Below are 24923 nucleotides of genomic sequence, written 5' to 3'. Positions count from 1 at the left end.
TCTTTTGATTTCAAACAAAGCATTTAAAGAAAGTGGTTTACCTATATTAAAAGCACAACCTCAAAACGAATTTTTAAATAATGTTATGATCATTCTATACCCAGAATTGGACCTTCAAAGGAAAAGGAAAATCAAGAGAAAAAAGATAACCTGTCCACGCCAGATAATAATCTCACACCATGGGAAGCATGGCTTGTTACCAAAGGGCGAAAAGAACGTGTCCAGTTACAAACTAAGGTTTTGCAGGTAAAGAGTTTCATCTTTTTACTTAATGGAGCTCAGTTGTTTTCACCCATAAGACACTGCTGGTTTCTTTTTATTGCTAGAGATTGTTACACTGAAACTGAAAAATTGTTGAACTGCTGTACTCGTGTCACATTGTGGCCTTGCCATCTCCGACTGTGTTTTAACCATGCATTCTGTGCACTAAAAACAACCCAGAAAAAAATTCTAATCCCAATCCCATGTTTCATTTTTACAACCCCCTTCATGGGTTTTATTTATCCGAGTAACTTCTGCCTTGGTTACCCCTACTTTCCTTTGGTTAGAGGAACTGGTGTTAGTGAAAGGTTTCCTATATAGATAGTCAGATTGGTTCACTAGAACATTAGTTTATCATCTGCTGCTCGGCCGGAAAAACGCACCTGCTCTGAAACGATTAATCCTTAACAAAAAAGTTAGATCTATTAGCTATGGCTGAGACCTTGCTCTCGGAAGATGCCTCTACCAGAATTGTTGACCTGATCCAATAACACTATTCATTTATCAGGCTAGACAGACCTACTTAGATTGGTGAGGGCTCACTTGACTTATCAGGACCAATTGGCAGTCATAATTATCCCCCTATTTTGTGAGTGCCGACAGTTTCTTTTGAATTATCAGATTTCAAATCTCTGACTAGGATAATCTGTTAGTCTTCTTGGGTTGAGCTCATCATTTCTGCTATGTCTCTGAATTAATCGCTAGAAGCAGTTTAGTGGTCACATCATTGAGACTTTAATCAATGAGCAGGCGGTCCAACTGATAAAAAAAAGTATCCATATTACTTGAACAGATTTTAGCCCTGCAGATGAGGCATTTGGTTTCCAGCCCTTCTCCTGTTTGTGGCTATATGTTTTCACCTACTCGTCATCAACATGGTACCATTTACAATCTTAAAAAAAACGGTGGAGAGGTGGGCACCACTATAAGTTCAAAATTTGGATCAAATGGCGTGTTTATTGCGTTTGCAGTAATTTGCTTCACATATATGGAGCTACCAGGTTAGGAATAGCCCGAATGACACCAGGGCTATAACAAAAACATACCATCAAAAGAAAAACAGAGTGGGATCCACCCTGTAAAGCCTGGTGCTCCTCGTTACCCCACGGAAGGAGCTCAGTTCATTTGTTCTCAAGTTCCAAAATTAAAAGCTTTTGTTTGTAATTATGTTTGCTTCAATTCTTCAATTATATTATTACTAGTTTGCTTGCTTCAATGATCAGATGTTCAAAATATACTCATTCGAAAGTATGCTGTAAAAGATTTGTGTTTTAATCACACAATTATCCCAAGAGAATCAACAAATCCTCAGTTAACAGTACAAGCTCTTTGGCCAATGCATTTCGGTGCAAAGCACCTTCGTCAGGGCTGCGTTATTTCAAAAAAACAGTAGTTCAAACAAACGTTTCAATCATGTAATAAATTGTAAGTATTTACATACCCCCATTTGAGCGTGTCACAAATGATGCATAGTTGTATCTCGATGAACAGGTCAGGAAAAAACAGAAAGACAGAGTACCCTAATTAGAATACTCAAACCCATATTTGCGTGGTGTATCATACATTTTACAAACTTCAGTAACCCGCGTCATGTCTAATAATTACCTTAGCTATGACTGGATAGAGTATGTTTCTTGTGTTCCTTCAATTTCAAGTATACGTGGTAGATATCTCTGCGGGAGAAACAGTATGCAATAAGCGTGTTGAGCTTCATGGTGTAGCTGTGTGTGTTTCAATACCCATGCAGGTAAAGCCCTTACCTCTAGGCCGTATTCGTTGAACTGTTCTGCTCGCGCGGCGGGCTGCAAATGCAACTGCACACCCGAGCTTCGTGTTTAAATGTTGCCATGACGACCGAGGCAGCGCCACACGTCCAGGATTGGATAGTGCAGGCGCGCCTCCGGTCCCACCCTCCCAAGGGATTGGAGGGGCGGGACGTGGTCAATGTCATGACAGCGCTCTGTCTGGAAGTAGACACTACGTACCGGGTCAGTGCGCCATGTAGTTATGTGTAACTGTAAATATGGCGGTTTGGATATCCTTAAATAAAAGTGTGAGTCAGAAACCCGACTCACGCCAAGGTAAAAAAATTGCATGCAATAGGGTCTGGTGTGTGTTAAAAAGAGATCGGAAGTCGACCTGATCGTTATAGAAATGTAGATTGGGCCGCCCATCCTTAAAGGGCCCCTACATCATGTCGACATGGTTCTCTAAATAGGTGGTGGTGCCTCGTCTGTGTAGCGTCAACACCCATATCTCTAGACAGAAAGGGGCATGACAACCTCACGATGTGGTTACAAAAAGTTAAACCATATTTGCAGTCAGAGTGCACACTCAATCTCCCCTCATGTTGCTTGTATATTTCTGCATCCATTGACCAGAGACATCATTTCTTAATCTTCTAACCTTCCCTCAATTCTCTTTCTTTGTATCACATATCTGCAAAAACCATCAACTTTGTCAGCAGATTCCAACAGTGGACTTTGAAGCATTAACATTAACATTTAGATAAAGACATTTAGAGAAAAACGCAAACAAACAACTGCACATCATTCTTAAAGACAGCAGGTGAAATTTAACTCTTCATTTAATCCCCTTGGTGTCAGAGTTCCCAATTTGTCAATCCAAAAAGACTCGCGCTGGTCCAGTCTCTGTTGTATATTAATGTGCGGATCCACTTTCTTTACCACTTCCATTATCTGAAATCTGATCTGGGATAAATTATGTTTTTTCATATCCCTGTCCAGTGTCTTGCCACTGCCGAATTTTTGTTATGGTTGCGAATGCAGGAGCGATGCTTGTTCCATCTTACTTTTGCAGTACGTGTGGATTGTCCCACGTAGTATAGTCCGGAATTGGAGGTAAAGAAGGTAAGGAAATTTCGTAGGGATAGGTTTAACTTTTTGTAACCACATTGTGAGGTTGTCATGCCCCTTTCTGTCTAGAGATATGGGTGTTGACGCTACACAGACGAGGCACCAGCACCTATTCAGAGAACCATGTCGACATGATGTGGGCGCCCTTTAAGGATGGGTGGCCCAATCTACATTTCTATAACGGGTCGACTTCCGATCTCTTTTTAACACACACCAGACCCTATTGCATGTGATTTTTTTTTTTACCTTGGCGTGAGTCGGGTTTATGACTCACACTTTTAATTAAGGATATCCAAACCACCATATTTACACTTACACATAATTACATGGCGCACTGACCCGGTACGTAGTGTCTACTTCCAGACAGAGCGCTGTCATGACGTTGACCACGTCCCACCCCTCCAATCCCTTGGGAGGGTGGGACCGGAGGCACGCCTGCACTATCCAATCCTGGACGTGTGGTGCCGCCTCGGTCGTCATGGCAACGTTTAAACCGGAAGCTCGGGTGTGCGAATGCATTTGCAGCCTGCCGCGCGAGCAGAACGGTTCAACGAATATGGCCTAGAGGTAATGGCTTTACCTGCACGGGTATTGAAACACACACAGCTACACCATGAAGCTCAACACGCTTATTGCATACTGTTTCTCCCGCAGAGATATCTACCCCGTATACTTGAAATTGAAGGAACACGAGACACATACTCTCGCCAGTCATAGCTAAGGTAATTATTAAACATGACGCGGGTTACTGAAGTTTGTAAAAGGTATGATACACAAGGCAAATATGGGTTCCAGTATTCTAATTAGGGTACTCTCTCTTTTTCTGTTTTTTCCTGATCTGTTCATCGACATACAACTATGCATCATTTGTGACACGCTCAAATGAGGGTATGTAAATACTTACAATTTATTACATGATTGAAACGTTTGTTTGAACTACTATTTTTTTTAAATAACGCAGACCTGATGAAGGTGCTTTGCACCGAAAATGCATTGGCCAAAGAGCTTGTACTGTTAACTGAGGATTTGTTGATTCTCTTGGGATAATTGTGTGATTAAAACACAAATCTTTTACAGCATACTTTCGATTGAGTATATTTTGAACATCTGATCATTGAAGCAAGCAAACTAGTAATATAATTGAAGCAAACATAATTACAAACAAAAGCTTTTAATTTTGGAACTTGAGAACAAATGAACTGAGCTCCTTCCGTGGAGCAACGAGGAGCACCAGGCTTTACCATTTACAATCTTGCCATGATCCTGCATGACCACTTCTTAAACGTACTCTGTATCAGTCAACTACCCTGCCCATTAAGATCAGTAATAGCGGGTGCACTTGCTGATTAGAGCTCTTTCTGGTCACTATAAGTGATGTGCTAGACAATGGATCTCTAGCCAGCAATAATGGATGTCAGTCCCATCAGACCCCACCTTTTTCTATTTAATTGAATACATGGTAAAAGCATACATTTCGAAGGGATTGTGTCCTCCGATGTATTCCTTATCTTAATAGATCACTTCCAGCTTGCTGGCCTCGGAAACATTTTTCAGTAGAGGGCACTGCGCGTCGACGTCCCTCGAGTTGGTGTCCCTCGACAGCCTCCGTATCGGCGCCAACTTCATCGTGCGTATAAATAGACTCTCGCAGCATCCGTTGCTCAGTTCCATTTTTCCGTGCTTCGGGGGCGTCGGAATCGTGTTGCTCAGTTTTTTCTTCAAGTATTTCTTATTATTCCTCGAAGATATCTTCTTCATTCGATGGCTTCCTCTTCCGAACCGTCGACCCCACGGTCCGGCTTCAAAAAGTGTCGAGATTGTGGGAAGAAAATGTCATTGACGGATCCTCACAGGATCTGTTTGTGGTGCCTGGGATCGGAGCATCACTGTTCGGAATGCGAGGACTGTATGTCCATGATGGTGAAAGCCTTGAAGGAGCGTAAGGGGAAGCTAGAAAGTGGTAAGACTCTTAAAACTTCTACTTCTTTGAAAGTTTCCTCAGCAGAGTCGAGACATTCGTCTCCTCGCCGTCACAGGAAACATTCTCGCTCAAGGTCTGGAAGCGGTTCCCATCAGTCTTTGAGATCTAAACATTAGAAAAAGAGGCGTCGTAGATCTCCCTCTTCTTCGTCGTCTTCTACTTCCCCAGAAAGGGTCACCTGCCCCACGAAACACAGCTCTCCAGCTAAGTGGGAGGAATTCCGTTAACAAAAATGCTTAGCGTCTTCGAGAAAGCGGCCCCGACCCCCTCAGAGATGGCTAAAGGTGATACTCTGGGTGAAAGACCCGAAAAATCAAAGCGCTGCGAGTCGTTGCACCCGGCGAAAGAAACTACCCGAGAGCGTCATGAACACTTGAGCAAAGGCAGTAAGACTGTGTCATCTACGCCTTTATCGAAGGGTCCATCGACACACAAATCGGTCGAATCGACGCCGTCTTCAACGCCGCTGTCGACACTGATAAAGGACAGACCTACTGCTGTTTCTACATCTGAGTCAGTAGACGTAACGTGTGCTTCGACCATTACCTCGAGGATGTCGTCGATAACCTTGATGACTCAGAGTAGGATTCCGATCCTCTCGAGTTCTTCGAGGCCTCTTCATACCTTTTTCGACACCTTTTTCGGTTTCATAGAAGCCTCTGACTTCCATGTCGACAACTTCATCGTTTTCTCAACCGGTGACTACAAGCTTGTCCTCTTCTGCTTTAGAAATGGGTTTTAAACCATACCCAAGGTCAGATTATTTCAGAGCTTTGTCCTCTATATATGAGGAAGGGGAGGATTCTGACCATGAAAAACCATTTGGGTTACAGAGGAACACTACACCTATACTAGAGGAATTTATCTCTGAAGAGAATAGATTGAAGGACCTTCAAGTCTCTTTGCATGAGGCAAGTGGTTTAGATACTTCTCCAGAAGTAGAATTCGCTAAACCAGACCCAGGGGGAACATGCTGAGACCCCTTATAGGGTCTTAATGGCCAGAATAATAGAGTTCAAGGGGTGGTCTACATCTTCACCTTCTTTTCAACAGGATGATCTTACGGACATTTTACTTAAAGGCCCACAGGAAGATCCTGTGGTTCCCTTTCATACTGCATTGCAGAGAAAAATATCTGTCAACTGGGAAACCCCTGAGGTTATCCCAGCAGTTAACAAAAAACTATCTGCCAAATATAGGGTATCTGCTTCTGACCCTGAATATTTGAGCAAACATCCAACCCCAGAGAGTTTGGTTGTACAAGCAGCAACTTCATCGAACAGTAGATCTGCATACCCTATTATTCCACAAGACAGGGATGATAAAAGGTTTGACACTATGTCAAAAAAGGTCTTCTCAACATGTACCATGGCACTTAAATCCATTAATGCTACTTGCACGCTCGCAAGATTCAGCCATACACTTTGGGAGTGTGCTTCATGTGCGGCTGACTGTCTCCCGGAAGGAGAGGAAAGGGAAGCATTTCTGAACATCATTAAAGATGGTAAAGCCGCAATGTGTGAGTGCCTTCAAACTGGCATTGATTCTGCTGACAGTATCAGCAGGGCCATGGCGGCAAGTACTACAATCTGCAGATTTGCGTGGTTGCAAAAGTCTGGTTTTGCTCCAGATGTACAGGCCAGACTTTTGAATATGCCCTTTGACGGCTTTTATTTGTTTGGTAAGAAGGCTGATGACAGCCTAGAGAAGTTACAAACATCCAAGGCAGCAGCAAAATCTCTTGGAGCTGCAATCCGTCAAACTCTGTATCGCCCCTCAGGAACCTCTTGGAGGTGTAGGTCCTTTCGCTTTTATTCCGCATTCGGAAAAGGCAGAGGACAGCCAGCTCAAAGGGGCCAAAAACGATTCACCCGCGGTGGACGGGTTAAAAATACAAAAGCTGCATCAGCAGCAGGTGCCTCCTTGCCCTCGGCATCTGCGTCAGCCGCCTCTAAACTACTCTGAGGTCTCTCCTCACACGACACCAGTAGGGGGCAGGTTAACTCAAAATCTGATGGAATGGCAGGCTATTACGTCAGATGATTGGGCATTGGAGACAGTTACCCAAAGTTACTGCCTGCCTTTTCTACGCACCCCTCAGAGTCATCCACCAGGGAACAACTCTTTGAAGTTTCCAGATCTGCTTCTTTCGCAGGAGATTCTAGACCTGCTAGAGAAAGGTGCCATAGAACCGGTAACTGTAGTGGAGAGGAACATGGGTTGGTATTCCCCCCCTATTTTCTAGTACCAAAGAAGGACAGAGGACTGAGACCCATCTTGGACTTACGAGAATTGAACAAATTCCACAGGAAGGACAAGTTCAAGATGGTGACTCTCTCTCAGATCCTTCACGCCCTCCAGCTTCAGGACTGGCTGATATCTCTAGACCTTCAGGATGCTTATTTCCATGTGCCAATCCATCTCAAACACAGGAAATACCTGAGGTTTGCAATGGCAACTCTCACTATCAATTTCAAGTTCTGCCATTTGGGCTGACCTCGCCCGAGGGTGTTCACCAAGCTAATGTTGGTAGTGGCTGCAAGTTTAAGGAGAGAGTGGATCAGAGTCTACCCCTACCTAGACGATTGGTTGATCAGAGCAGTATCTTCGGAACAAGCTCAGATCCAACTAGATTATGTCTGCCACTTCCTTCACAAACTGGGCTTCTCCCTCATTTTAAAGAAGTCACAGATGATACCATCACAGAGACTCCAGTTTATCGGAGCGGTCCTGGACACTTCCCTGGGGAAAGCCTCGCCACCAGAGGTGAGGGCTCAAGATATTCTATAGATGGTCACCAAGTTTCAAAATGCCCAACGTCTCCCAGCCTTCAACTTTCTGAGGTTGCTAGGCCTCATGGCATCCTGCATCTTCCCTGTGCCAGAGGCTCGCCTGAGAATGAGATCTCTCCAATGGGCACTAAGAACTCAGTGGTCGCAATTCTCAGGAAGAATGACGGATCTCCTTCAGGTCCCGGACAAAGTGGCTCAAGACCTTCAGTGGTGGGCCTGTCAGGACTACATTTTGAAAGGAGAACTGTTTTGGCAACCATGGCCGGAGATAACCGTAGTCACGGATTTCCCACTCACGGGGTGGGGAGCCCATGCCAACGACTTGACCATCAGCGGTCGTTGGTCTCCATTGGAGTCCAGACTACATATCAACCTGTTGGAGATGAGAGCTATCAGACTAGCGCTGAAGGCTTTTCTGCCATCTGTACAAGGGAAACATGTCCTAATAATGACGGACAACACAGTGGCCATGCACTACCTCAACAAAAGAGGAGGCGTAGGATCACTGCCACTGTGCAGAGAGGCGATGCAGCTCTGGTTTTGGGCAATTCAAGAAGGAATCTCTCTATCGGTAGTTCACTTAGCCGGAGAGAAGAACTTAACAGCGGACGCTCTGAGCAGGCATAGCACAGTCTCCCACGAGTGGGAGATAGCTCAGGAAGTCCATCAAGAGATCTTCACCCTTTGGGGAACCTCTCAGGTGGATCTGTTCACCACCATTATCAACAGGAAGTGCGATCAGTTTTGTTCAAGGGAATTTCCCCCGAGAGGAGCTCTAGGGGACGCGTTTTTAGTGGACTGGGAGTTTCCACTTCTGTACGCATTTCCTCCAGTCCCTGTCATTCCTCAGATGATCAGGAGGTTGAGAAGATTCCGGAAGACTATGATCCTAATTGCCCCAGACTGGGCCAGGAAAACGTGGTACCCGGACCATCTGGACATGTCCATCTGCCCTCCGATTCGTCTTCCACACAGGGAGGATCTTCTCTCGCAGAAGGGAGGTCCGGTTCAACCTTCACGCTTGGTTTCTGAAAGGTTGAGATACAAGGATTGCGACCTCCCAGATGACGTCATGGAGGTGTTGCTTTCGGCTAGAAGGCCAGCAACAAAGACTTTATACCGCTGCCGTTGGAACAAGTTTTGCAGCTGGTGTAGAGAAAAGAATATCAAACCCTTTTCATGCGGTACACCAATGGTGTTATCTTTTTTTCTCTATTTGGCGAATTCAGGTATTCAAGTTGGTACGATCAAGGGCTACCTCGCAGCGCTGTCGATCTTCAAGCGCACTGCGGATGAGCCATCATATTTCAAATTACCCCTAGTAATCCAATTTCTGAAGGGGTTGACTAATGTCTATCCCCCAAAGCCGTTCCAAGTTCCCTTGTGGGACTTAAATCTAGTCTTAAATTTCCTGATGGGTACTCCCTTTGAACCACTCCATTCTTGTTCATTAAGATTTCTCACCCTTAAAACAGTCTTACTTTTGGCTTTGATATCTGCCAGAAGAGTGAGCGAATTACAAGCTCTATCTTGCAAACCTCCTCATACAATTTTTCACAAAGTCAAAGTTGTCCTACAAGTAAAGCTTAATTTCCTCCCAAAGATAGTCTCTGAATTCCACATCACTCAGAAGATAACCTTACTTTCATTCTATCCTCCTGCCCATCTTGGGAAAGAGGAAGAGAGGCTACATAGGCTGGATCCAAGGCGAGCCTTGAGTTTTTATATCCGCATACTTGCTAGGATTAGGCAAGCAGACCAACTGTTTATAGGTTATGCAGGACTCAAATTAGGATTGCCAATCGCAAAACAGACCATTTCCAGATGGATTATTTTAGCCATTCTAGAATGCTACAAATTGGCAGGGAAAGAGCCCCCTCAACACCTTAGGGCTCATTCAACCAAGGGTATTGCAGCCTCCTCGGCCCACCAAAGAGGGGTACCAGGTCGAGACATATGTGTGGCTACCACATGGTCGTCCGCACATACCTTTATAAAATTCTACAATCTGGATTCCTCCTCTAGCCAGGAGACAAGATTAGGCAAAGCTGTGTTACACTCTGTTCATTCTTAAAGGGAAATATTTCAATTTTACTCCCACCTCCGTTTACACACCACTGCTATGGGAGTCTATCAAGATAAGGCATACGTCGGAGGACACAATCCCTTCGAAGAACAAGTTACTTCTTACCTTCTAATGTTCTTTCCATGGGATGTTCCTCCGACGTATTCCTTATCGCCCCTCCCATCCATCCCCTCAGTAAAACATCCCTTATAGTTGCAGCTTACGCCCCTTCAAAGTCAAAACAAATTCATGCACAGCTACTCTTAACCTTCAAAACGGAACTGAGCAACGGACGATGCGCAAGTCTATTAATACGCACAATGACATCAGCGCCGATACGGAGGCTGTCGAGGGACACCAGCTCGAGGGACATCGACGCGCAGCGCCCTCTACTGAAATAAATTTCTGAGGCCAGCAAGCTGGAAGTGATCTATCAGGATAAGGAATACGCCGGAGGAACATCCCATCGAAGAGAACGTTACAAGGTAAGAAGTAACTTGTTCTTCTTATATGAACCTAGCAATAAAACAGTAGACACTGCATAAAAGAGCAGCCTAAGTTAATTTCCTTCTTGACAAGTGTAAAACATCAACCTTGCTGATATTATAATCGTAATGAAGGTGATCATTATGCAGGAGTTAATAACAATGGTACCCATAATCATCCAGGTCCACACCAATCACTCTTTGTCAAAAAGGAAAATGTTTAAATACGTTCCACACTGAATAGAAAACAAACTTCAGTAATAATCAGATGGACTACTGGGCCACAGACCTCAATTAATTTTGCGGCATGCTCCAAACATGGTCCTCGGTTGTACCCCTCCACTACATGGCAACCCCTATTTGCGGCTGCATGGGACAATATTGTTTCAGAAGATGAGCTGGGACTGGCGGGGGGAAATCATGAAAAATTGTTGTCCCAACAGGAGGTGTTCTGGATAGATTTCCTTGACACCTTCATTCCTAAGTGTAAAGACTGGAGGGGGGTATCTGTACTCCTGCTCTCTATATGGCAGAGTCGAAGCACGGAGCACACCAGCCAAGATTCTCTATTTCGTAAAAGGTGGACAAGCAATCTAGGCTTAAACTCTCATGAGGTGATGCAGGCTGGTTCTTAAGTACAGTGTAGCCCCCAAGCACCCACAAAGGAATGTCCACACAGTTCTTTATATAAATAAGGTTCAAGTTATATACACAATCACAATAACACATTTTGTACTCTGGCAATACTATAATGGCAATTATACATAGGTCTACGTGGTGCCACTCTTAACTATTGATTCCTTTGAAATGCATGAACTGCTAACAGTTCAAATGGCATGTGAATCAGATCATAAGATGAATCAACGATGGACACAGAAAGATAGCCAGTTAAATCAAGCAATGGCAGAACAGCCTCCCGTCTACCTAGAGACAGTTCTATGTGAGGATCCCCTGTTAAGGATTTCAATCAGGCGACACACACACCTTAGTCTCAGCCTAGTATGCAGCACGCAAGTGAAATGCTTATGTTTTCATGTTAGATTCAATAACATTGTGTACACCACTCGTGTCACACCCCCTTTTCAAATACCCGGGTCACAATGGACCATGAACCAGGCTGGTTGATAAAATATAATATTTATTTATTTTAAAATTCAAAAGACATCATTCAATTTTTAATATGGGGCAGCAATCACCAATGGTGTGATAAGAACAATAGGAATGTAAGCAATGCACTTAACTTTCTGTTGATACATCTACAAAACACCAGGAAATAGGAGCACTTTTTGATTTTAGGTAAGATGGCACTCGAGTTAGAATTTCCACCTACAATGTTCCCTCAACCCACAAATAATCAATTCTAAGTGGATAGCAGCAGGTAATCGGGAATGACAAATGGAAAACCGAATTAAAATCGGACCTTCCCTCCCCAAACAAGAGAGAAAAACGGATTTCAAACCCTGGCAATGCTAAAAGAGACACTTGGAAATTGATGAATAAATTAATTGTGTGTAAAAACCTTGAAACAAATATTATTCCTCACTACAGAAACCATGTAGAAGTACAAACAATCACAAGCAATGTATAACCAAGAGCATACAGTTCGAAAATGAGTGGCAGGTTTTTAAAACATGTTGCAGCAAATAACACGCTGGGAATTTTGCAAACTTTTGCAATTCCCACCTGAAATTATCAAATGGTTTTTAATAAAAACTGGTGAAATATATATTGTAATTCGCAATGCAGTTTTGTGGTGGGGCATAGCTATAGATCATATTGAGTGAGTTATGCAAGATCTAGAAAGGTGTGTTTTGAGTAAAATGGAGCAGTGAAAAAGGAAAGAAAATCAGTTTTGACAAGAACAGTTTTACTCTACACTAGAGCATTCAGGCTAGGATACCGAAGAGGGACACAAAGAGGACACAGTAAGCTCCAGGGTTGATTCACAAATTCAACCCTATTTCCCCAGCGCCCGCCTGGCGGAACCAGTCCGATCACTCGAAATAGGATTAATAGCTTGGGATTTACACAAGGCAGAATTACTACAGAGATGGCGCTAGCACTAGAAATCAAAGGCAAGGTTTCAAGAATGATTGTGACATTTTGAACAAGGTATCAGGATAAGGATAGAGTGGCTTAGAGAGTGGGATGAGGACAAAGAAGAGGCTATGGTTTTAGGTGGGGTGGCTATTGATATTCACAGTCCACTTTTTAGTTTTTGGATTCTGGACACTCAGCGTTCTGGTCACCAAACGGATCTGGTCTAACAAAGGACATCCGGACAAAATCAGCTGGACAGGATCAGCTGGGCATGGACTGGTTACCGAGTAGCACATCTGGACTGGCAATTCTGGTTACTGGATAATATTAGGTCATCATGGTAGCAGGATGGCAGCAGCATGCAGTGAGTGGCAGCAAGCCAATCTGGATCAGAATGCCAAAAGTATCACAGTTTTTCCCTTGTTAATGGGAGATTAGTGGGTTTTTAATATTGTAGGCCTTGCTGGAGCAGGATCAGCAATGCTTGGCCTTGTAGTTCGGATCTGGAGTCTGCATAGATGGAACAGGAACGCAGTACAGGAAATCAGGAAGAGTGTGTGTCTAGGGTCTTGTCAGGGACCCTTATTTATAGTGAGAAATGACATCAAGGTAGAGGCTGGGCAGGGTTTACTACGCACGCCCCTAAACTACTTGGATTGGGCAAGGGTGCTAGTCTCCGCCTTGCTCTCAACTGGTTGGATTTCCAAGGGAATGATGTCAGGTTTATGAGGTGAGTTTTACAATGTCCAGAAACTAAACATTTACTTTACTTAAAATCCGATTTTGCCAAAAACATACATTTACCCCATTGCAATCTCTTGACAAATTATACACACAGGTTACATATTATGTGCAGCACAGATCAGTCCACTCCTCCAGTCTGTGTGACCTTGTTTTGCCTTTCTGGTACATTTTGGTAATTTTTAACATGAAAGATCTGGCCTAAAATTCCACAATTTTATACACAGATGCGAATTGTCCCCAGGGATGTATGTATAAAATGTTATGTTTTGCAACATTAATACTTTCCTTGGAATCTGTTATATTTTGTAACTTCTGTTCCCCATGCAGCAATGAGTTCTACCAAGTTTTAAAAGACGGCCCACAAAATTATATTTGAAACTGCAAACTTTTTAATTTTTACTAATTCTTGCTGCTGAGATTAAAAGTCTTTAAAGTTTCTTTATACAATAGTCTTTGTAACCAAATGGCAGTCCATTATTACTAGATTTTTATTTTATTCTACAACTGCAAGCAACTGTCATTTCCTTCAAGGCAAGGGGGGATTTCCCATCTTAATTGAAGGTTTCATTGCCCCTTATACTTGACAGGTTAGTGTCCCAGGACTTCTATTGTCCCAGCCTGGAGCACAGACGAATGTCTGACGAGCGTGTGAACTTTCTTTGTCCTGGTACATTCAAAGTTTTTCAAGCTGCCAATTTTCACTTGCGTGTCCTGGATTTATGGTGTCTTCCTTCCTTGGGGAAGTTTCATAGCTGGCAACTGGAATGACTGGTTTTTCTGAGAGCTTGCAAATCCAGCCCATGTGTTTTAAACTCTTTTATTTCTTATTTTGGGTCCTCAATTAAACAAACCTGGGAAAGAAGATAGCCTATATGTGTATTATCACCACTAACATCCCTTTACATTGCTAAGTAAGAAGCTTTCATTCACAATTTATTTTTAAACAGGCCAATTTTTCTCTTCAGACCGCAAAGCCCATTTCTCCACATGTGTTAAAACTGCTAGCATTTCTTTCTTTAAATTCGGTTTTGCAGCTCCCTCAGCTGCCCACACTGTCTTTGCAGCTGTAGTCATTTCCTTGAATGCAGGAGTTTTATCTAAAGCATAGATGCATTTGACATGACCTGGCTCAGAGAGTTAGTCTCTTTGAACTGCTGAGCCTGGATACATTTGGAAATAAATAAACGCATGTTCCCGTGCGAGTGAAAGTAAAGTTGCTTCTTGATTTCTATGAGTTGGTTTGACTGGGCCTGTCACTCAGGGATTATGCCTGGTTTTGGTGAAGCACAGTGAAATATCCTGGCCATGACAGGGCCTTTTTACTCAGTGGTTTCAGAATGAACAGATGGAGTTAGCATTAAAGCAGCATTTTTAAAGGGTGAAAATGTTCCATTTCGAAGGGGATTTTTGGCTTTTGCAGCAAAGCAATGCTGCTTTTTCACTTGATTCCATTGATAGGTTTCAGAACACACTGGCATACTTTCTGGGTGTCCCCTTGTTCCATTTTGCCTGAAGTGTGCAAGGCAGGATGGTGCAGCCATTTTTTTTCGTTGCTGCCACAACGCAGTTTTGAGGTCCTGGTGTGCACAGGAGCCAGCACAGCCAGGTTTCGGTTTCTTGCGCAAATTCAGCGTAGTGATGTGGGGCAATGCCGTTGAGTGCGTCGATCTATCTATCCCACCACCCCACCTAGGCAACCTGTAAATAAAGCAAATTAACAAGCCCAGTCCAGATATGCTTAATATAGTCTCGATTCCTTCTAAAAGTTCTACAACCCCAATGTACCTGGTTTCGTAGAGTTCTTCGATTAGTCGTCGATGGCCCTTCTTGGGTCAACTCCCTTTAAGGCAGGAACCCTGGGTCGTCGAGATCCCAAGTGAAGAAAAGATAAACGCTGTTGTCGGGGAACCAGCTTCGATCCTCGGGGTGCTTGTTGACAAAAGCTTGTGAATGTCCTGTGAAGATAAGGCGTGCGGTGCACCTCGACGACGATAGTTTGTTGCAGCAAAGAGTCAATGAAGAAATTTGGCCCAGCAAGGGCGTCGGGTCGTCGGCGTCTGGCGTCAGCGATCGGGACATGACCACGGTTGGCTGTTGGGTCTTCATCGGCATCTTTGAAGTCTTCAGGCGGTGGGAAACCCACCAGCGGATTCTCCTCGGTCGTCGTCGACGACCTTGACTTTCTCTAGCCGGACAAAGTGGTTGACGATGATGAGCAAGGGAGCCCTTGGATCAAATGTGTTAGGCAATGGAGCTGGGCGGCTCCAGTTGTTGAGCAGCACGTCAAGTTATCCCCGCTTCTGGGCAACACACTTTGACAGGCTTTCCGTGGTTATAGCAAACCTGCGAACCCTGGTCATTGACGATGGACGGATGTCCGGTTGCTTTACTTCGGATTCCGCGGCGGCCCCCTTCTCCGGTCGGCAGTCTTTCGAGTGACTGACTTCCTGGGAGCTTTGGCAAAGATCAGCTGGTGCACAAGGGTCCCTCATAGCTCGGGAAGAGGTCTCCTAGCCAGGTCCTCTCTTGGATCAGTTCTCGAAGACCCAACAGCTTTCAGTTGGTGAAGGAATACGGCAGCAGATCTTCCTTGCTGGCTTGGCTTCAAGGTTAAGCATCAAGTTTGGACTTCAGCTTCTGAACGATTTCCATCAGTGAGAGATCCCCAGATATACTGTTTGGTCTCTCATTCACTCTGCTGGGTTACACTCTGGCAACCAATCATTCAAAAGGGCATTCATTAATGCAAGCGGGCAGCCAATAAGGCTCACAGTGCATTCAGGCCATTATTCTTCATCTAGACACTCGCAACAAGGAGTATGGATTTGGACAAGGACCCAGCCACAGGGCTGTCTCAGTCATGTGTCAAACACCAGATACTAGACACCTATAACATGAAATGCGCATTTGTCACACACTCCATTCACCCAGGTCCCACCCCACGGGCGTACCCACAACATACAGTCATTGGGAAGGCTCCAGCCAGTCTGGCCTGGACTTCCCCACAATACCATATATGGAACTTCCACCCAACAGCCAGTCAGGGGGAAGGGACAGAGTCCGGGCTTCCCAGGACTTTGGGAAAACAAGGCAAGAGGTCACAGGGGCCATCTTGTCGCCTATCGGGAATCAACTGATTCCAATGGCAGGGCCTGGGTATTTAAAAACAGAGGATACTCAGAGCACCTGTCAACTTCACCATGGAGCTGCCACCAGCCCATAGGGCCACACACAGGTGCCCAAAAACATACACTAAGGGTACAGGGTTATACCCCTCCCGATGGGTGCCATAAGGGTATCCCAAGGGTCTGTTCACCACAACCAAAAAAGAGGAAGAGCCGTACCGCCAGGAGTCCCACATGAACTCCTGCGCGGAAAACAAGACAGAACATACATGATAAACCGACTAAAGCACAATGATACAGAGGCCCTGTCCCCCCGATGCATATCCAGCATCACACTAAGGCCTTGAATGATCTGGATGAATCTTAGCATTTTTTTTGTAAGTCCAATTTGTGTACTTGTCAAATGGAACAATATACTCACTTTTGTGAGTGGCTGATGCATACATTTTGAATTATTACTATACTTAGACATGAATATAATCTCAAAAACATCCATATTCCAAATTGTATTGAAATCTTAAGTATTACCTGTGACGCATTGCAGGATTTAGTCACTTCTCCCCAGGAGGGAGCCTTTCCCTTTGAGGCTACGGAGGTGATCCGGCAATGCAATAATCCCTCTAGGGGTGGTAGTAAGCTTGACGTTGCAGGGAGCGACTCCACCCCACCCTCCCTGAGGGACAGGGACTCCCGTTGCAGAGGAAATCCCTAAACCCCTTCCCTTTGACACCACAGGGACACCATCAAACCAAATTACTGTGTGTTATTGTAATATAAGATTCAAGATTCCTCTTGAAGAACAATATATTGCAAACCCAATAAGAAGAATGACGAAAGAGTAATAGTGATTACTCCCTGGTCTAGTACCAGTAATACTGTAACTAAGATGGCTGAACCAAGAATGAAGAGTGTTCAACAGAGAGGATGGACTACGATCCTCTGCTGGGGAGGACCCAGTAACGTGTAATGAAAAGGGAAGAAGGACTTTTCTTCGGGAGGGAGAGAGAAACAAAGCTTGGGAGCTTCAAATCAGGCATGTTGTTACTGGAACAGGAGACCAAGAGATTCTTTGTCGGGAGGAAGGCAGAAGGTGTTTTCAGCCAGAAGCCTCAAGGAAGTCCAAGGCCAACGAACAGAGGGCAAGAAAACCCCAAGAAGGAGAAGCACGCAAGAACAGTTGTGTGACCCCGGGGGGGGGGTGGACATGTGAGTCCGACAACTACGCGAGACCGCTGGAGCCTTGGAGCCGCACAGATGACACCAAAGCAGACTGATCAAGAAACCAATCTGTCCTGACAGTGTATGAATCCCGCTCCTGTGAACAGGCCCAATGCCGCCAACCCTCGAAAGCAAGGTATCTGGGATGGCGGGAGACCCAGGAGGGAACACTCCAATAAAAAATACAGTCGGCCTACTCATCCAGTGAGTGGTCAAAAGAGAAAAACTCTTGTGAAACCCATCCTGCTCGTCTCAGTGAGATGAGAACTGGACAAGAGAATTACTATTGGGTCTACAATAAGGATAGCAAGGAGGAAGACAGTGAATCGGTTTAGGGGTATTTGATATATATGATATTATATTTTATTTGTATCGCGCTCGTACACAAGTGTTTCAACTGTGTTATGCAGAAAGTGTTCAAGATCTGTAGCAACAGAGAGAATAAGAGCCATACAAAGAGGGACTCGGTCTCCCTAGTGGAACCAGGAAGAGAGACTTTGAGACACTGAAGAGATATTTTTCTAGGATTTTAAAATCTTTACAAAACCAAGAAGCAAAGGCTTATCAACGGATCAAGCAGGGGAAACCAGGACTGGAAAAAGTCCCCTAACAGAACTAAACAAATTACTTCATGAGATAGTATAGCAATATCTTGAGATTGCATACTAAAGCTGAAGGAGCCTATCCAGGAGAAGGGATTCATTCCCTGGTCTTTTGTTGTTTTCTATTAGTGGTAGGAATAGGACAGACTGTTTGCTTTTGGACTTCACAACAGACAACAAGCACCTTAGTTTGGTTAGCTACGGAAAACCATAGACTAGGGATAGCAAGGCATTTCTCCTCTATTATTTGAGTAATGAATCTTGAAATGACAAAAACTGGCCTGTCTCCTCCTTCTGACCTACCACATACCCCTGTACATCATGGATCAGCTTAGTTCAGTTTTTACAGAAACAAGTAATTAGTATGGGGTATATTTTATGGCCAGATATATTATTGTATTAGTGTGACCTTCATCACAATATTATTGGTGTTTTTCTTTTTGTTTCATGGAGGCTGTTTGTCTCATAGATTGGATGCATGCGCTATGATACGCTAGGATACAATCACCCTGTGTGCGCCTCGGTTAGCCATGACATCATCACACTTGCATGGTGATGTTAAGCCCTTGCGTGGCAGTGCTTCAAATGCACACTCTCGCCAAAAAAAATGCTATTTAGTAGCGACAAGTTGTCGAAATCAATTTGTAATAAACTTGAACCCATGTGATGTGCTTGAACTCTGAAAACTACAGTGACCTAGTAAGTCCTCATAAAGGGATTCTATACTATAGTGTGATTACACTTAGTTGTACTTTGCAAGTGATTCCATTAACGTATAAACATATCAGCAGCATGTGACTATGTTACACATAAATCTTCTGTCTCCATTTGTTATAGATTGGATGATTTACCACCGTACCATGACATTCTGGAGATAACATCACTCAAAATTAAGATAATTTTTAATCTCTGGATAAAACTATAACAATATAATTCTGGTTACCTCTTTAATAACAGGTGGTTACACCATTTTTTTTTTTGTTTTTTTTAAAAACTACTTCTATTGGGGAGAACCACTGTTTTTTTTTATCATTTCAAATTGAGCCCTACTATTAACTAAAGGTTCAAGCTAAATTGAGGTGCCTCCGTATTAGCGGGAGCCCTTTGCTCTTTAGTTTCTTCAGTAGGCTGGCTGACTCGCAGTACTGGGTGCTAGTACCCCAACCACCCCAAAAACATACAAGTCTAAACAGTGGGTTAGTACTGTAGATCCGCGCACTACCCAAATAATATTAGATATGCATAGTCGCAAATGTCCTTGGATAGTTAGATTGTTCACTGGTTCATTGGTATGTTCAGCCGACACATGTTTCAACGCTAGATTGTTCTCAAGGCCATAAGTTCCTGGTTTTGATGCCCAATTTATGCAGTCTTAGGTTCTATCCTTCAGTTGCGCTGATTAGCATGCTTCATATAAATAACTAAGGATACTTATCCACGTTTAATAAAGTCTCCATTAAACGGGATAGATACCAGGCACCACGGTTAGTACTAACCCACTATTTAGACTACTATTAAATAAAGTGTTTTCTTTTATTTTCCTTAGCCATTTAACTTTTATTGAGGGTCTTAGAACCGAAACGTGCTAAGCTTCAATAAAGCCACTACTTTGCTTGGTTGAATTGTTAATTTTGAAGAAGTCCGACAGAATTTATGTTTACTGGATATTGCACAACTGATCAAATGTTTACCAAAATAAAAGAGATATTTGTTAATAAAATAATGTCATTAATATTCCAAATGTTTTCATTATTTTCTCTGATAAATGACCTTGTATGATGTCTATATTAAAAGTCTTCATGAGAATTGAGCAAAGGTGGTCTGTCCAAAAAATAGGATATATGATATGATATGATATAAGTAATTTATACCGCGCCTGTATACAAGTGTTTCTAGGTGCCACAGGACAAGGAGGGGGGAGCGGAAGGAGGACAAACAGCGATCTTACTAGGCCTTGTCATTCAGATCGCGCAGGTGCGGGAAGAGGGAGGGGAGAAGTGCCAAGGGGTGTGTGCGGGGGTTAGGAGAAGTGCAGGTTACTCAATAAGTGCTGCAAGAGGGTGGCTCTTAAATGCAAAGAGAAGGAACTGTAGGGTTAACGATACAATAATAATTTAAAAAAAGTCTTCCAAAAGCACTAAGTGCTGAGGGAGCCCGGAGGCAGTGCAAAGGCAACTAGACATGCAGGAGCCTGGGCCCGAGTTCAGGGGTGGCCAGACGACCAGTGTGCAGAGCTGTCAGGGACATTAGCATGGGGAGAGGAAGAGAGAAAGCGGAAGGGAAAAGGAAGGTTTTGAGTTGCTTCCGGAACCGGATATGGTTCTGCTCAAGTTTGAGAGAGGCAGGGGGCTGTTCCAGAGGGAGACCCCAGGGAAAAGACCTGCCCCCCATTCTCTGCTTGGAAAAGTGTCTGACCCTCAGAGAATTGGAGGTGGATGAGCAGAGAGCTCGAGAAGGAAGATGTTTAGGAAGAGAACGTTGGAGGTAGTGCAATCCCAGGCCCCAGAAAGCCTTGTGGACAATGCAAAGGGTCTTGAATTTAGTTTTGAGATTACACACTAAACATGGTGTGTTCACTTTTGCACCTCAAAAACCTTGGTTAACCATTTTGACCGTTTTCATTACAACCTGGTGGTGCTTATGTTATGTGAAGCAGGTGTGCATCCGACTTGGCAATAAATGATCCCTTTCAGCCAATTCCTCCTTTGTCTTGCAGTTTCTTTAGAAGTTCACAGTTTCCATGCCCACCTAAGGGAGCAGCCTCCTTTCCTGGTGAAAGATTGCAACATCTTTACTTGAGGCACAAAAGGAGTTCCTGAAAGCAGTAGCCCATTGGGTTGTGGTACAGACTTCAAAGGCAAGAAACCTGCAACAGACCACTCATTCGACAAAGTAGGAGGTCAACTGGTATATAAAAATGTACTTTAGCAACAGTTGAGGTTTGGGTAATGCGACAAATTGAGGAAATTCGTCCCTTCTCCCAAAGAGGGAGTCTACCCCTTTGAGACTAGGGGCAGAGCCCGCTCTACAAGACCCTCCCTAGAGCTCTCGGCAAGTGGAACTCGCTGGGTTCCATTAAAGGTGATGACAAGTTCTCTTTCATGGGTATTCTCATTAAAATGACAAGGCCAATGTTATTTCTAAGATACAAGTTGAAATATATTGAAAGACAGTCTCTTATAATCTTTAGGCTAGCATAATCTTTAGGCTAGTAAAGCAAAATGTTCACTTTTAACAGAAGACTTGATGTAAGTTTCTTTTCAACAAAACATTGAATTTCCTGGCATACTCTCCTGCCGGAAAAATCACCCCAAAAGGTTCAACTGAAAACTCTGGATATTCTGGTTTACACTCTTGCCAGGAATATCCCTCTTTTGACTCGCACAGACACCCTGGTGTACTCTCCTGCCGGGTATCTCTTTCCGTCAAACTTTCTTACAATGTTTCTTGGTTCTTGGCAATGCTTCTAACAAGTTTCCCCGAACTAACATCTCATGTCTGGAGAATTGTACAACTTCTGCCTCTTCATCTTATAATGTCTTTCGGATTATGGCAATGCTGATTGCAGGTTTCCCCCAACTGACATCTCTTATTATTGTCCTCTTGTTCTCTTTTTAAATCTATTTGGTCGGTATTCAAAATTTTCACTTAATTGTCCATGTTGTAAGAAACCTAAGGGCATTCTCCCATTTGGACCCAGAGAATCCTCTATTCGGGTGGCCAGGGCATGGCCATCGCCTTTGGATCCAGGCCGTTGGGGTGGACCAGTGCGGCAGGATCACACGGTTAGGGGAGTCTGAGGTCATTCTCGTGGAATACCCTAGGTGAGACACAGTATCCTCCTCTCACCCGTTATCCACAACCCGCTGTCTTTTTGGGGTATTTTCAAACAAACAACATCTCCCCATGCCCCATTTTCTCATAATACTAAGAAGAAGATTACCAGTAAAAAACCCACTTAGACACACAAGACAGACTACAACACTCGCAGCAGGCTATCCCCTTAATGAAGTCAGGCAAGGTCAGGCAGACCAAATCACACACCTGCTATTCATTAACATCACACAGGTGTATAAAGGGAAGCTGCTGGGGAAGAAAGTTCAGATGCAGTTGGGAGAGCACAAGGGAGGCTGCAAGGCTGAGACCAGCAGAGGATCCCTCTTCAAATCCCAAACACCAAACACCAAAAGCAAGCTGGGCAGATTGTCTGGAGCTGAGACACCAAGAGGCGTGAATCCAGAGGTGTGCATCCAGAGGCGTGCAGCAACGTTGGCCCAGTGAGAAGGAAGGGCTGCAGCATGTCACAGCAGTCGTGCCTCCTATGTGTTTTATTCAGGCAGCCAGGACCTTGCTGTTCAGGTCCAGACAATTGCTTGTTCCCTTGGGACCGGTGCCGAACCCAAGGATGTAGAGGGGCAGGTGGTGAGACCATGACCTCATCCCCACGCCAAAGGACGGGGCTGCTGACTGCGCAACACTGCCCGGTGAGTCTGATCAAAAGAGAGAGTGAGAGAGACTCGGGTTAGCAGGTGGAACTGGAGTGCGTGAGCGAAGGCACCAAGTAAAGCGGGCAAGTGGCCCGAACCCAAAAAGGAAGGTGAAAGTTGATGACAAAATAAATGAAGTTGGTCTGAGCCTGGTGGAGGGAGACTAATTGAACATTGTGTTAAGAGGATCTGAGCCCAGCTCAGGGGGATCAGAGGTGAACCCTGTATCACCCGAGAAAGTAATACCTGAAAGCTAATAAGAGCCAAAGGAACAGAGTGACCCTGTGTGAGTGAACATGATATTGGAAGTCTCTGTAAAATGAAAGCGAAGTACCTGAAGTGAAGTGAAGGGAAGTGATGTGAGCACTGAAAAGCAAACAAAACTAAAAGCCAAAACAGGAAAATCACTAAGTAGAGGAAAAGGGAATAGAATCCCCAAGAAGACTTGTTTGAAACAGAACTGAATGTAAAGTCAAACTAACTGATTCTACGAAATACAATTACCAGAATGCAGCAGTGTTGGAGTGGTCATGTATGGGATTAAAGCAAAGCCATATAGTTTTGAAAGTCTCGACAGTAAAGCAAAGTGAATCTGGAAGTAAGAAGGTTGGGGGAGGATATCGGGTTTCAATTGTGTAAGCCTGAAAGAGAGGCAAACTTTAAATATCATTTTGCACTCCATGGTATTCTACGAATAAGAGACTTTCAAGGGCAAATGGACTTTGTCCCAGACGGCCCTGGTTTTGTTCTGAACTGCATCCTTGTGCTGGAGAAGCTGGAGAACCCAAAGTGTATGCTAAGCATGAGTGTGCCGCCTTGCCCCCTGCTGAAAACGTAAGGCAGGGAGGTCAACGGCCTGAACATCCTGACATATTGTTTTGTGAACACTGTTTTCCCACACTATTTGTATTTAGAGGTAAGGATTGGCAATGGGTTTATTGGTATAGGCCCTTTTTATTTTGACAAGACACCACTAGGACTGAGTTATGATGTCCTAGTGAGCTTGCTCCCCTCTGAAGATTTAGGGTTAGATAGGTGTTTATCAAACCCTTTTTAATGTTCAATAAACACCCTTGAACTGTGGTCACTTTTCTGTCTTACTGTTGATGGAATGCCTTTCTCACAATGTGCCTGTCGGAACGTCACAGGATCACAACTATCAAAGAGCCAAATCACTGATATCTCCTGACGTCTCCAACTTGTGGTGCACTGTATTGACGGAGCCCAGCTTCCGGTATAACATCTGCACCTTGTCAAACCCCATTTCAGGTCCTCTGCTGGCTTTGTGGTTCCTCGCTGATACGGTTGCTGCTTTCTGGTTTGACAGCGTCGTGGACAACCTGTCGGCGGTTGACAGTTCCTTTGCTGCACTTCCCTGGAGCCTGTCTGTCTCTGTCGGGCCTCCGCCACTCCGGTACATCAGGTTGATAAGTGGTAGTCTGGGAGCACCTCTCTCCTTCAACTGGATACACCACCGTGGGTGTCCGAATCCGTCCTGCCTCACTCCATGGCCCGTGGCTCTGCTTCCTGCACCGTGTGCTCGCAGCTCGATCCAACTTCTCCTTCACCTCCTCTCACCTGCAGGTGATATTTGGATTTAAACGTCCTTCATAATGGATTGAATGAATAACACTGGACCACATGTTACTCTTCATATTGCTGTTGATCCTTATTGACGCTTTACTCCTCTTCTTCGTCCCAGTATCAAAAGCTTTCTGGCAATTTACTTCCAAAGTGTTTTCATAGTGATTCAAGTTCTTTTGTTGAAAATGTATGTCTGCATAACAATCATCATGAACATCAGATGTCAAATTAGTTTTAGAGAGGTTATGCACTTATGAGAATGAATAAATGAAAGGGTGCTGAATAATGACAGCAGGCCGTTAGAAACTTTGGGATTAGGGTTTCTTCTTCACCATCAAGGGCAGAAGGCCATGTCTCTCCTGCCGGAGCCATCACACCTCCTGACAGCCATCTCCTCCCATGTGATCCACCCTCAAAATACCACCCCCAGGGTCAGGATCAGGTAGCGGCTGCCTTCCCCTGGTGACATGAGAAGAGACTTTAGGCCAGGGCTTAGTGATGACTCCACAGGATTCATCACGATGTACAAACTGGATAGAACTATTGATTGCTTCTTTGCGTTAGCATTTAGTTAGGTTTGTGAACTGTGGCAAGTTAGAAGATGCAGTTGGACAAAGGTCTGGCACTTCAGCTCATGGTTTTTATTCAAATAATAAGAAAAGG

The 24923-nt window shown here is 44.2% G+C and overlaps 1 protein-coding gene across 1 annotated transcript in view; it reads left to right on the top strand.

Annotated features, from left to right (window-relative positions):
• The window catches only part of CCDC34 (coiled-coil domain containing 34), a 563579-nt gene that overhangs the window by 125157 nt on the left and 413499 nt on the right, over positions 1–24923 (top strand). Inside the window, exon 3 of the mRNA XM_069623507.1 lies at positions 105–246. Coding sequence (XP_069479608.1) covers positions 105–246 — 142 coding nt within the window. The remainder of the gene's footprint in view (positions 1–104; positions 247–24923) is intronic.

This window comes from Ambystoma mexicanum, chromosome 11, assembly GCF_040938575.1.
Source record: "Ambystoma mexicanum isolate Mex_15411 chromosome 11, UKY_AmexF1_1, whole genome shotgun sequence".
In the NCBI taxonomy this organism is placed as follows: domain Eukaryota; kingdom Metazoa; phylum Chordata; class Amphibia; order Caudata; family Ambystomatidae; genus Ambystoma; species Ambystoma mexicanum.
Note: the sequence above shows the minus strand (reverse complement) of the source record. Positions and strands in the feature narration are given on the sequence as shown.